At 43.1% G+C, this 14,803-nt stretch overlaps 2 protein-coding genes across 6 annotated transcripts in view; one reads left to right on the forward strand and one right to left on the reverse strand.

Annotated features, from left to right (window-relative positions):
- sfi1 (SFI1 centrin binding protein) overlaps nt 1–11,269 on the forward strand; it is a 269,555-nt gene extending 258,286 nt beyond the window's left edge. The window contains exon 33 of one of the 2 annotated variants that reach the window (XM_063031824.1): nt 10,784–11,269. In XM_063031824.1, coding sequence (XP_062887894.1) covers nt 10,784–11,137 — 354 coding nt within the window. In that variant the 3' untranslated portion in view covers nt 11,138–11,269. The remainder of the gene's footprint in view (nt 1–10,783) is intronic. The other variant, XM_063031825.1, reaches the window with a different exon arrangement.
- The window catches only part of pisd (phosphatidylserine decarboxylase), a 175,025-nt gene that overhangs the window by 16,949 nt on the left and 143,273 nt on the right, over nt 1–14,803 (reverse strand). For all 4 annotated transcript variants that reach the window (XM_063031832.1, XM_063031831.1, XM_063031829.1 and 1 more), the window contains 2 exons: nt 12,619–12,855; nt 7,141–7,279 (listed from right to left, as the gene is read on the reverse strand). In XM_063031832.1, coding sequence (XP_062887902.1) covers nt 7,141–7,279; nt 12,619–12,855 — 376 coding nt within the window. The remainder of the gene's footprint in view (nt 1–7,140; nt 7,280–12,618; nt 12,856–14,803) is intronic.

Here is a 14,803-nt window from a genome sequence, read left to right on the forward strand (position 1 = left end):
CCTTGACAAAGCTATGCTGACTATCCCTAATCATATTATGCCTCTCCAAAATGCTCATAAATCTACCTCTCAGGATTTTCTCCAACAACGTGTCCACCACTGAAGTAAGACTCAGTGGTCTATAATTTCCTATGCGACCTCTCCAACCCTCCATCCCTATTGGTGACGCAAAGAACACCAGAGGATCAGCAATCTCCTCTCTCAATTCCCACAGAACTGCCTGGGGTATACCTCGTCCAGTCGATGTGACTTAACTAACTTAATGCTTTTTAAAAACTCCACCACATCCTCTTTCTTAATCTCTATATGCTCAATCATTTCAGTCCGCTGTAAGTCATCCCCACAATTGCCAAGGTCCTTTCCCTGGTGAATACTGAAGCAAAGTATTCATTAAGTACCTCCACTACCTCCTTTGACTCCGTGCACACTTTTCCACTATTGCACCTGAATTGTCCTATTCTCACACAGAATTTGTCCTCTTGCTCTTCATGTACTTGTAGAATCCTTGGGGTTTTCCTTAATCCTGCTCACCAAGGCCTTCTCATGGTCCCTTCTTGCTCTAATTCCATTCTTAAGCTTTATCCTGGCAACCTTGTAATTTTCTAGAACTGCTTCTTTAACCTCTTCTAAGTCTTTCTTTTCTTAACTGGATTTTCCACATCCTTTTACTCTACCATCCTTTCCCTGCCTCAATGGAATAGCAGAGCGCTAGGTGCAAATATTCCTTGAACATTTCCATATTTCTGCCATGCACTTCCCTGAGAACATCTGCTCCCAAGTTCCTGCCTAATAGCATATATTTCCCCCTACCCCAATTAAACGTTTTCCCAAATTGTCTGCTCCTATTCCTCCCCAGTGCTATGGTAAAGGGGAGAATTGTGATCACTACCTCTAAAATGCTCTCCCACATCTGACCAGGTTCATTTCCCAATACCAAATCAAGTACAGCCTCTCTAGTTGGCTTATCTACATATTGCGATAGCAAACCTTCCTAAACACACCTAACAAACTCCATCTAAACCCCTTGCTCTAAGGAGATGCCAGTCAGGAAAGTTAAGATCTCCCATCACAACAACCCTATTATTATTGCACCGTTCCAGAACCTGCCTCCCTATCAGCTGTATATGTCTCTGTTACTACTGGGGGTGGGGGGATCTATAAAAAACATCCAGTAGAGTTACGGACCCCTTCCTATTCCTGACTTTCAGCCACACAGACTCAGTAGATTATCCCTCCATGACTTCCTCCTTTTCTGCAGCCATGACACTATAACTGATTAGCAGTGCCACTTTTGCCTCCCATCCTGTCCTTTTTGAAACATCTAAAAGTCTGGCACACTCAGCAGCCATTCCCTCCTGAGACATCCAAGTCTCTATAATGGCCACAACATCATAGTTCCACATATTGATCCACGCTCTAAGTTCATCCACCTTTTTTAGGTTGCATTAGAAACATAGAAAACCTAGAGCACAATACAGGCCCTTCGGCCCACAAAGTTGTGCTAAACATGTCCCTACCTTAGAAATTACTAGGCTTACCCATAGCCCTCTATTTTTCTAAGCTCCATGTACCTATCCAAAAGTCTCTTAAAAGACCCTATCGTATCCACCTCCACCACCATTGCTGGAAGCCTGTTCCACTTTCACTCCCTGAGTAAAAAACTTACCCCTGACATCGCCTCTGTACCTACTCCCCAGCACCTTAAACCTGTGTCCTCATGTGGCAACCATTTCAGCCCTGGGAAAAAGCCTCTGACTATCCGCACAATCAATGCCTCTCATCATCTTATATACCTCTATCAGGTCACCTCTTATGATCTGTCGCTCCAAGGAGAAAAGGCCGAGTTCACTCAACCTATTCTCATAAGGCATGCTCCCTAATCCAGGCAACATCCTTGTAAATCTCCTCTGCACCCTTTCTATGGCTTCCACATCCTTCCTGTAGTGAGGCGACCAGAACTGAGCACAGTACTCCAAGTGGGGTTTGACCAGGGTCCTATATAGCTGCAACATTACCTCTCAGCTCCTAAATTCAATTCCACGATTGATGAAGGCCAATACACCGTATGCCTTGTTAATCACAGTCAACCTGCGCAGCTGCTTTGAGCGTCCTATGGACTCGGACCCCAACATCCCTCTGATCCTCCACACTGCCAAGAGTCTTACCATTAATACTATATTCTGCCATCATATTTGACCTACCAAAACGAACCATTTCACACTTATCTGGGTTGAACTCCACCTGCCACTTCTCAGCCCAGTTTTGTATTCTATCAATGTCCTACTGTAATCCCTGACAGCCCTCCACACTACCCACAACACCTCCAACCTTTGTGTCATCAGCAAACTTACTAACCCATCCCTCCACTTCCTCATCCAGATCATTTATAAAAATCATAAAGAATAAGGGTCCCAGAACAGATCCCTGAGGCACACCACTGGTGACCGACCTCCATGTAGAATATGACCCATCTACAACCACTCTTTGCCTTCTGTGGGCAAGCCAGTTCTGGATCCACAAAGCAATGTCCCCTTGGATCCCATGCCTCCTTACTTTCTCAATAAGCCTTGCATGGGGTACCTTATCAAATGCCTTGCTGAAATCCATATACACTACATCTGCTGCTCTTCCTTCATCAATGTGTTTAGTCACATCCTCAAAAAATTCAATCAGGTTCGTAAGGCATGACCTGCCCTTGACAAAGCCATGCTGACTACTCCTAATCATAATATACCTCTCCAAATGTTCATCAATCCTGCCCCTCAGGATCTTCTCCATCAACTTACCAACCACTGAGGTAAGACCCACCGGTCTATAATTTCCTGGGCTATCTCTACTCCCTTTCTTGAATAAAGGAACAACATCCTCAATCCTCCAATCCTCTGAAACCTCTCCCATCCCCATTGATGATGCAAAGATCATCGCCAGAGGCTCAGCAATCTCCTCCCTCGCCTCCCACAGTCGCCTGAGGTACATCCTATCCTTCCTCACAAACTCCCTGTGAGCTGTCCAAACTTGTGCACCAACCACCCCATCCTCTGCCTCTTCACTTCCGTTCCCACCCCCTGCATCTCTAGTTTAAACCCTCCCTCCCAGGATATCGGTCCTTCTCGGATTCAAGTGCAACCCGTCCTTTTTGTATTGGTCACACTTGCACCAGAACAAGTCCCAATGGTCCAGAAATCTGAATCCCTGCCCCCTACTCTAGTCCTTCAGCCACGCAATTATCCTCATTCTATTCCTACGCTCACTGTCACGTGGCACAGGCGGCAAATCCGAGATTACTATCCTTGAGGTCCTGCTTCTCAGTTTCCTTCCTAACTCCCTGTATTCTGCCTTCAGGACCTCCTCCCTATTTCTGCCTGTGTCATTGGTACCAATATGTACGACGACCTTTGGCTGCTCAACCTCTGTGACTAAACACATTCTGACCCTAGTGGCACAGCCACTGTTGCTTCCCCCAGGTAGGTCATCTACCCCATCCACCCCAACAGTACTCAAAATGGAGTACTTATTGTTAAGGGGGATGGCCATTGGTGTTGCTCTCCACTACCTGATGGCTCTCCCTACCATCGCCTGACAGTCACCCACAATTCTGTACCATCATTAAGCCTTGGATGAGCTTTAAGTTCCTCTAACTCAATATTGGGAAGATCAAAGCCATCTTGATGGCCCCACAAGCTGATTAGGTAAGAAACCCTACCCCAAGGGCACTTTCTAACTGCCCTTGGGGTAGGGTTTCTCACCAAATCAACGTTCAGAATATAAACAATTGAACGCTTTAAGACTGGTTTATACTTCTGCGTCAACACATCGCCGTAAGGTCTGCGTCGCCGCAAACCCTACGCAAAGCTGACGCGGAACCCTACGCGAGAGCCTGCATTGCTGCGACGCGCACTTCTCCCAAAATGTAACTGCGCGTCGCGGCAACGCAGAACGCAACAGCTGTGATTGGTTCGCTTGGTAGCATCGCCTTTCATCCTACGCTGTAATAGCTTCCCATTGGGCAACTGAAGGGTAGGGAAGGAACTCTGGCTGCAATGCTTTCCATAAAGCTTTACAGACCTCTGAAATCATGGAGGATACATTTCGTACAAAAAAAGACGCTCGCGTCTTGTTTACCCCAAGACTACCATGACCATGAAGCCTTGCGCGGGCAGGTGAGTGCGCATGCGTGATGTGCGCGAATTGCCAAGCGACGCAGACACACCAACGCACAAGTATAAATGCTCACAACGCGCGTAGGCCACTTGCGTAGGTTACGGCATCCAGTTAACGCAGAAGTATAAACCAGGCTTGTGTCTTCCACTACCCCTGGCCTGATCACAGTACAATCTCATCTCACCCTACTTACCCATTCTGACCCGATTATTGTTTCTGTGCACTGACTTTCTCTACTGCACCATTAGTAGCAGAGCTTTCAGCCACTGTCTCTTGCACTCTGGTGGATCTCCCTTAATCCCTTCAACTCATTAGGATTAGGCAGAAAAAAAATCATTACTTTGATCTATATTTTAATGACCTGCTCAAAACATCCTCTACAGATTTCAGAATCAGAATCATGTTTAAGCTGCCTTAATGACTAGTGATGAAATGCTTTGAGAAGTTGGTCATGAGTAGACTGAACTCCTGCCTCAGCAAGGACCTGAACCCACTGCAATTTGCCTATCGCCACAATAGGTCAACTGCAGACACAATCTCCACATGACCATAAGATCTCAATGGCTCCTCACACAGCTTTAGACCACCTGGACAACACAAACACATACGTCAGGATGCTGTTCATCGATTATAGCTCAGCATTTAATACCATCATTCCCATAATCCTGATTGAGAAGTTGCAGAACCTGGGACTCTGTACCACTCTCTGCAATTGAATTCTTGACTTCCTAACCGAGGTCACAATCTGTGCGGATTGTATCTCCTCCTCACTGATGATCAATACTGGTGCACCTCAGGGGTGTGTGCTTAGCCCACTGCTCTACTCTCTATATACCCATTACTGTGTGGCTGGGCATAGCTCAAATACCATCTATAAATTTGCTGATGATACAACCATTATTGGTAGAATCTCAGATGGTGACCAGAGGATGTACAGGAGTCAGATATGCCAATAAGTGGAGTGGTGTCGCAGCAACAACCTGGCACTCAATGTCAGTAAGGCGAAAGAGCTGATTGTGGACTTCAGGAAGGGTAAGACGAAGGAACACATACCAATCCTCAGAGGGGATTCAGAAGTGGAGAGAGTGAGCAGCTTCAAGTTCCTGAGTGTCAAGATCTCTGAGGATCTAACCTGGTCCCAACATATTGAAGTACTTATAAAGGCAGCAAGATACGACTATACTTCATTAGGAGCTTGAAGAGATTTGCCATGTCAACCAACACACTCAAAAACTTCTTATAGATGTACAATGGACAGCAATCTGACAGGCTGCATGGGGTGGGGGGCGGGGGGCAGGGTTGCTACTGCATAGGACCGAAAGAAAGCTGCAGAGGGTTGTAAATTTAGTCGGCTCCATCTTGGGTACTAGTACCCAGGCCATCTTCAAGGAGCGGTGTCTCAGAAAGGCAGTGTCCATTATTAATGACCTCCAGCACCCAGGGCATGCCCTTTTCTCACTGTTACCATCAAGTAGGAGGTACAGAAACCTGAAGGCACACACTTGGCGATTCAGGAACAGCCTCTTCCCCTCTGCCATCCGATTCCTAAAAGGACATTGAACCCTTGAACACTACCTCATTTTTTAAATTATATTTTTTTTCTGTTTTAATCATGATTTTTTAATCTATTCAAATATATGCATGTTGCAATTTATTTATTTTCCTTCTATATTATGTATTGCATAAACTGCTGCTGCCAAGTTTACAAATTTCACAACACATGCTGGTGATGGTGATAATAAACCTGATTCTGATTCTGACATTTTACAACTCCGATTCTGAAAAGCCTTCCCCAGTTACAGCTAAACCTGGTTATTTGGGCCATTGGCTAATCAGGGCAGCCGTTTATTTGGGACAACTCTTAAAGAACAAAACTAATTGAGAACATTGCTGGGATTCCCTTCATTTATTTGGGACACTATGCCACTTAATTAGGACAGAAGACTGCTGCAGAAGAGTTTCTTAACTAGTATCAGACGTGTGCATTTGTGTGACTATTAGTCACTTCACCATGCTTAGAGCCACCAGTTCTTAAATAGCATGAGTTTTGTGTGTTTGGAATCAAGACAGTTGGTTTTCCCTCTGATAGTTAGTGAAAAATAATCAGTAAGACAACTTGGAATTGTTTTGCTCACAGTGGTTTCAAGTATTCAGGCTTACAGATGCCAGAAACAGCCATGAGTGAAAATAAATTATTTCACTACTTCAACAAATTAGGAATTATGAAGAATCTGAAGGTATCGACAATCGTCTTAAATGTTACAATAAAAATGAAAATTTGGAAGATGCAATCATCTAAAGCTTTATATGAAGGCAGTTCATTATCTGCACTAGGTGTCTGCATTGATTTTGCTCATTTGCAGTCAATCAAAAGAACAGGGCAGCGTACACTGAATGAATTCCTCTTGATAATTATCAGGAACTAATACAGTCTTATAGGACTGTGGTAGTATTGGTAATATTCTAGTTTGTTCCGTATTTCATTTATGTACATAATTTGTTACTTGTTAAATAGTAGCTTTGTCTTCTTTATACCTTTTTAACTATTTCCATGAAACCTTAGCTAATTGGGGGAGCTGCTTAAATGGGTCAAAACATACTGGTGCCAATATAGCTGAGCATCCGCTGTATTCCAAGTTCTACAACCAATCAATTACCTGCATCCAGACATTGGTGAAGACCAACTTTTTCACTTCTGCCCCACTGAATAAGAAAGAGAGAGAAACAGAAACAGGCCTTTTGGTCCAATATTACGCTGTCCATCTACTACCCATTAACACCAATCCTAAATTCATCCCTTTTTTTTTTGCATCACAGCCTAACATACATATGCACATACACTTCACAGAGTCCTCTGGAGACCCTGTGGGAAAAAAAAACCTCCTCTCACCTTCTGCTAACTGATTGCTTCATAACAGTCAATTCAAGATGGTGAACTGTCTAATACATATGCAAACCAATATTGAGAAATGAACTTACTGTTGCTAATTTCCAGGTTATCTGACCAGGTCTGAGGGCCCAGGAAAGTCTCCAGTGAATAAGTCACACCCTTCACTTGCTCCACTTCACAATTCTTCACCCTCCCAAAGTGCAGGATTTTTCCATCAGAGGGACTGATCTAGCAAACAACAATAAGGAAAGGCATTGTTGTTGGGTCAATTACAAGTCAAGAAACAAAAATGGTAAACTGCCCACAGCATGGGACAAAACAAATAGGAATTGATAGTGATGTTAAAGAAAAAGGCTAGATGTGGAGTATGTTCTGGCTATATCTTATACACCCGCATGGATATGTCAATGCACCAAATTATTTCTTACATTAGTGGTCGCCAACCTGTCGATTGGGATCGACCGGTTGATCTTTGAGACTTTCCCAGTAGATCCCGAAGAAAATCAAAAATAAATACACAAATACTGTTGTAATGTGAGCATTATAAAAATAAGTAATACTAATTAGAATAATGGTAATATAGCAATACTTTCGCTACTGAAAGCTGTTTGTAAAGAGAGATTGTTTCCGGGTTGCGGGGGTTTAGTTCCGTTCTTTCTGCCCAGTGTGCATGTGTGTAGTTCCCTCGCCATGCACCACATTTTCAGCGTAGCCTGTGCTGCATCGAAGTGACCAATCAGATTAGGTAAGAGTACAGACTGTCGCAAACATCAATATACGGCACTCGCTCGTGATATCCTGATAGCATGGCGGAGGCTCCACGAAAGAAGGTGAAAAACATACAAATTCCATCCAGAATGGGAAGAGGAATTTCTATTTACCTTGGTGAAGGACAAGTGTGTATGTATGTTGTGCCACCAAACACAAGCATTGAATAAAAGAGGGAATCTGGAGCGGCACCACAACACCAACCACCAAAAATTTAAAGACACCTACCCCCCCAAAGAGCGCAATTCATGCCAGGAAAGTTGAGGAGCTAAAATCGGGGTTGAAGGCCCAGCAATCGTTTTTCACAAAACATGCTGCTCAAAATAAGGCTGCTATTGAAGAATCATTTTGTGTAAGTCACCTTTTGGCTAAACACAAGAAGCCTTTTACAGATGGCGATTTATTCAAGGAAGCAATGGCCATTACCGCAGAGACTGTTTTTAACGACTTTAAAAACAAAAACGGCATCACAGCCACAATACATAATATACTGCTTGGCCCTGCAACAGTGACAAGGAGGGTGGAGTCACTGTCAAGAGTTCGTGGATCGACTTGTCACTCTGTGAATATTTTTCACTACAGTTCGATGAATCCCTGGATGTAATGCAAACAGCTCAGCTTTGTTGTATTTGTCAGAATAGCTTTCCAGGATTTTACAGCAAAGGAGGACTTCCTCACTCTTTTGCAATTAAAGGAGAGAACGAGAGGTGAGGATATTTACAATGAGTTTAAAAAGTATATCCGTGAAAATGACATCCCCATTCATAAACTGGTGGCAATTACTACTGATGGGGCCCCAGCAATGCATGGCGTGCGTGTTGGTTTTATAGCACTAAAAGTCAGTACCTGCTTCGGGTCAACTTATCTGTGTGAAATTGTATTTTCACAGATGAAAATTATTAAATCTAAGTACAGGAGCTGTCTTACTGACAGACACCTCACAGACTGTCTCAGACTGGCTGTCTGTAGTTATGAGCCAAATTTCAGGGAACTAGCAGAAAGTATTCAGCCCCAGTCATCACACTGAGTGCAACTGTCAATTTTTATTCATTTATTTTTCGTGTTGAAATAAAATTAAATAATGAAACTTAGAATTAAAGGTGTGAAGTATTGTAATATTCTTAAAGAAAGACAGCTATGGCCTGTTTGATATGCTAGTTACAGTGTTTTCTTGTTTGAATTAATTTGAAAGTTTGACAAAAGTATTTTGTGTAATTCAAATACAATTAGCCCAAATAAAAGGCCTCAAATTGGAAGTACAATCTGAGCTGTTTTTTCTCTAAACGATTTAGTAGGTAGAACTTGCCTCTCACTAAGGTCGAGGTAGGGGATCTTGGGCTTAAAAAAGTTGGTGACCACTATCTTACATACTAAAGACATTTGGGTTAGGATTCCTAAGTTGTGGACATGCTATGTTGATGCTGGAAGCATGGTGACACTTGTGGAGTGTCATATCCTCGGGCTGTGTTGGTCGTTGACGCAAATGATTAATTTCACTGTATGTGACAAATAAAGCTAACCTTATCTTAATTTTAACTTTCCACCAATTCCTCTGCTTTCTCCTTTGATGAAGAAAAGAGCTTCTTTATCAGCTTTCTTTATGCTTCATCTTGTACTTCTGTAAGTTTGTCTGTTTCCTTATAACACGACTACATTGCCAGATAGGAATAGAATGAGGTGGCGGATAAATGCATGACTGAAGAATTGGAGCAGGGGGCAGGGATTCAGATTTCTGGGTTATTGGGACCTCTTCTGGGGCAGGTGGGATCTGTACAAAAGGGATGGGTTGCACTTGAATCCGAGGGGGACCAATATCCTTCGCTACAGCTATTGGGAGTGGTTTAAACCAATATGGCAGTGGGATGAGAACCAGTCGGATAGAGCTGAGGATTAGTCAGCAGGTTTACAAGTAGATGATGGGTGTAATATGAATGTAAGGAAGGACAACCCAATGATTGGGTACAAATGCAGACAGTGCAAAGTTGTACCACAGAGGCAAAATTCCTAAGGGCAAAGAATGCAGAACTGAAGGTGCTGTATTTAAATACATGCAGCATTCGGAATAAGGTGGACAAACTCATGACGCAATTACAGATTGGTCAGTATGACGTTGCGGGCATCACTGAGTCATGGCTGAAAGAAAGCCATAGTTGGGAGCTTAATATCAAAGGATATACTTGGACAGGCAGGAACGCATAGCCGGTAGTGTGGCTCTGTTGGTAAGAAATGGAATTACATCTTTAGAAAGAGGTAACATAGGGTCAGAAAATGTCGAATCTTTGTGAGTGGATTTAAAGAAACTACAAGGGTTAGTGGAATTGATGGATTCGTGGCAAAATTTGCGGATGATACGAAGACAGGTGTAAGGGGTATGTAGTGCTGAGGAAGCAATGCAATTGCAGCAGGACTTGGACAAATTGGAAGAATGGGCAAAAAATGGTAGATGGAGTGTTGGGAAACGTATGATAATGCATCTTGGTAAAGGGAACAATAGCGCAGATTATCTAAATGGGGAGAAAATTCAAACATCAGAGGTGCAAAGGGACTTTGGAGTCCTCATGCAAGACTCCCAGAAGGTTAATTCACAAGTTGAGTGTGTGGTAGAGAAGGTAAATGTAATGATGGCATTTATTTCAAGGGGAATAGTATATAAAAACAAGGTATATAGTTTTTTATATAGTATATAAAAACTAGTCAGACCACACGGAGTATCACCAACAATTTTGGACCCCATATCTCAAAAAGGATGTGTTGCCATTGGAGAGTCCAGTGGAGGTTCACGAGGATGATTCTGGGAATGAAGGGGTTAACATGTGAGTAGCATTTGGCAGCTTTGGGCCTGTACTCACTGGTATTTAGAAGAATACATGGGGCGGAGGGTGAAGCTGAATCAAGATGGCGCTAAAGGCAACTCCTTTGCTTGCATCTTCGGAAACAGCTCTATTTTCTGTTTTTCCCTTTCAGGGTTCTATTGAACAACTTGCCCTGGAGTTACACGATGGCTTTGGTTCTTTGCAGGAATGGGACTCGCTCTCAGGGTTTCACGTCTGGCCATTATTCGACGTGCCAAGGACTAAGAGCTCAACTTGCCTTCAGAGGGCTCTGGAGATGGGTGGATTGAAGGTTGGTGTCCCAGCAGGAGATCAGTGTGCCATGGGAGTCAGAAGATCCATGGCTGTGTGCCCAGAGACCTGGGATCTTTGGGCACAGAGCTCAGAAAAGGCAACACAACGGACTTTTAACATCATAAACCAATGCGTTGTTTGTTATGTCTCCCTTCTCGCTGTGAAATGGAAACGCCTATTACTCCCTTATTAGGGAGAGAGAGAGAGCCTGTGGTATGTCGAATACAGGGTGAACTGGTAGTCTTTGGGGTAACTGCATGTCTGTGTCTTTGTTGTTGCTTTGCTCAGTGGTGGGCGCCGATGCTTTTTTTCTGCTGGTGGGGGGAGGGGGATCGTTGCTTGCTGCCACTTACGTGCAGTAGGGAGGGGGGGGTCTTTGGGGTTCTAACATTTAACTGTCATTCATTCTTTGGGAGCACTCCTCTTTTCATGGATGGTTGCAAAGAAAAAGCATTTCAGGATATATATTGTATACAGTTCTCTGACACTAAATGTACCTTTGATACTTTTTGATCTCATTGAAACCTACCGAATGTTGAAAGGACCAGATAAAGTGGACGTGGAGAGGATGTTTACTATGGTGGAGGTATCCAGAACTAGGGCACAGCCTTAAAATTGAGAGGTGACCTTTTCGAACAGAAGTAAAGACATTTTTTTAAGCCAAAATGCGCTGAACCTGTGGAATGCTCGGCCACAGACTGCAGTGGAGGCAGAGTCCATGAGTATACTCAAAGCGAAAGTTGATAGATTCCTGATTGGTCGGAGTATCAAGGGATATGGTGAGAAGGCAGGTGTATGGGGTTGAATGGGATCCTGGGTTAGCCATAATGGTGGAGCAGACACGATGGGCTGAATGGTCTAATTCTGCTTCTATGTCTTATTGTCTTAAATTATTCACAGGCTGTTTATCACATTTGGATAGCCTAAGGTCAGGAACGAAACTATACAAATTATATTCATAGATAACAGAAAGATCATTATCGCTATCTCTGAATATTACAGTGAACCAACTTAAACAGAAATTAACAAATCGATGTGATAAAGACATACTACCCATCATTGAGAAACTGAGGTAATGCACAATTTGATTGGCTCCTGTTGTGAGGAGATTAATAACTCACTGCGTTCCCCCTATATGTGTGACAGGAAAAAATATGGCAAAAATAAAACTAGATTTCCACAAATCATACTCTTTACATTGCAATTAAGGTGTCAGATATTAACATGAAATCATTCAAGCCTGCTGCAAGACCTGGATGCAGTGTGGATATACTATGCTATATTCTGACAGCTCACCCTCACCAGGTAGCCTCCAGCAGCCACGACTATCGGGAGTAGGGGAGGAAAGTCATCACCCATGAACAACAATTGGGAACAGGGACTCTCACTTCCTTGCCACCCACCCCCTCCAGTGTGAATTATCAACCAGACATAGCTCAAGAACCAGAAGCAAAGAAATCCAAACGGGGGGGGGGGGGGGGGGGGAGGAAGAGGAAGAGGAAGAGGAAGAGGAAGAGGAAGAGGAAGAGGAAGAGGAAGAGGAAGAGGAAGAGGAAGAGGAAGAGGAAGAGAGAGAGAGAGAGAGAGAGAGAGAGAGAGAGAGAGAAGCAAACCTATATTTTTCTTCTGATAGATTCTTCTAAATTTCATTTAGCACCAATGAACACAACTTACCACACAGTGAGAGTCACAAACAGGACGTGCCTGTGGTTTTAGCTTTCTGCGGAAGAATTCACTGAGGTTTCGATAGTGCTGCAAATCTTCAACCGCTGCTTCCTTCATATTGACCCCAAATGTCCATATGTACAAATTATAGACCGGCTTCCGCATCCAGCTGGGTAACTCCACTTGATTGAGCCGGCCCCATGCACGAGACAGCAACCGGGTGGGAATTGTTTTATACAGACCAACCTGCAAGATTCAGACAGGCTTTGTTAAACACCTGATACCAGCAGTGCTCCTGATTCAGGGGAGGGAGTTCAAAGGTTGAAAGGTCATTCTTTAAAACCAGTCTTGCATGGAAAAACAATGCCCACTCATTCAAATATCAACAAATGTCACAATACACAATTAGGAGAATGGTTTTTATAGGAGACTGCTTCACAGAGGAAGTTCACATCAGCACATTACCTACAGATCACATTCATTGGGAAGGATTCTCAAATATAGTTTCAAATGAGTGCAAGTTATTACTGAAGCAGTGGTACTTTGCTTTTGAAAATTAATTAATGCAAACTCCAATCATACAGAAATGTTACAAAGCTGTCCCCAATAGCTCACACCAAATAATTTTTTCACAGTCAGCAAAGCATTCCTGCTTCAACACTGCAACTCCTCAACACCAGCTTGTGAGATCTGTGAATCTCAAAGCGGTCCAAGGGGAACAGGCAATATCAATGGGCAATCCAATCAAGTCAATCACAGGGAAATGTAAAATATCTGCTATGGGGATGGGGAGGAGCTACTATGAGCCACCCAACCCTGTCTGTTTGCTTCACCTTCTGAGCAAAGCTTCAAATAATAACTGTTTAATGATCAAACACCACTCTTATTAATTCTAAACATCAGTACCTATAGAATTAACATTCCAACTCTAGAAGTTCTACACGAGTATAGAATTACCTTATCAAACCTGAAATTAAACAGTGACTGACCTCCTGAGCAGTCACTGTATTTCCCTTTTGCTCGATTACGGGCAAAAATAATATCCCATATACTTATATCTGAGAGAGAGCAAGAGTAAGCAAAATAAAACTCTATATACATTTAGGTCGAAGAAGAAAAGCAGAGTTAATAATTCTGTCTCCACAGATGTTACCTGATCCATCCAACACTTAAAGCATTGTTTTACAAACTTACATTAGTTGCCCTATTTTGCTTTGTATTTCCATTTATACAATTTCCTTTAAAACAGAAATTGGTCCAAATTGCTTCACAGGAATATTACTAAACAAGATTTGTTTCTCTTAAAATAATAAAGAAAGGTATGGACAAATAGATGGGTTTCAAGGAATGTCTCAAAGGAAGACAAGCTTAAGAGAATAGCAGAGCTGGGCCCCAAAGTGCAAAATTCTTAAGGGCAAAGAATGCAGGACTGAAGGTGCTATATTTAAATGCGCGCAGCTTTCGGAATAAGGTGGACGAATTCATGGCACAATTACAGATTAATTGGAATGACAGTGTGGACATCACTGAGTCATGGCTGAAAGAAGGCCATAGCTGGGAACTTAACATCAAAGGATATACTTTGTATAGAAAGGACAGGCAAGAAGCGATAGACGGTGGTGTGACACTGTTGGTTAGGGTTGGAATTACATCTTTAGAAAGAGGTGACATGGGGTCGGAGAATGTCAAATCTTTGTGGGTGGAGTTAAGAAACTGCAAGGCTGAAAAAAGCATTATCATATATAGGCCTCCAAATAGTAGCCAAACTCTGGAGCTAGCATTGCAAAGGGAACTGGAAAAAGCATGTAATAAGGGCCATGTCAAAATTGTAAGGAACTTCAATATGCTAGATGTTTGGGAAAATCAGGTTGGTGTCGGATCGCAAGAGAGGGCATTTGTTGAATGCCTATGAGATGGCTTTTCAGAGCAGTTCGTGCTCGAGCCTACTTCCCTCAACCGCAGGACTCTGCAGAGAGTGGTGCGAACAACCGAGCACATCTGTAGATGCGAACTTCCCACTATTCAGGACAATTACAGAGACAGGTGTGTAAAAAGGGCCCGAAAGATCATTAGGGACCCAAGTAACCCCAACCACAAACTGTTCCAGCTACTACCATCTGGAAACGGTACCACAGCTTTAAGGCCAGGACCAACAGGCTTTGGGCCAGCTTCTTCCACCAGGACATCAGACTGA

This window comes from Mobula hypostoma, chromosome 23 (genome assembly GCF_963921235.1).
Source record: "Mobula hypostoma chromosome 23, sMobHyp1.1, whole genome shotgun sequence".
Classification (NCBI taxonomy): Eukaryota; Metazoa; Chordata; class Chondrichthyes; order Myliobatiformes; family Myliobatidae; genus Mobula; species Mobula hypostoma.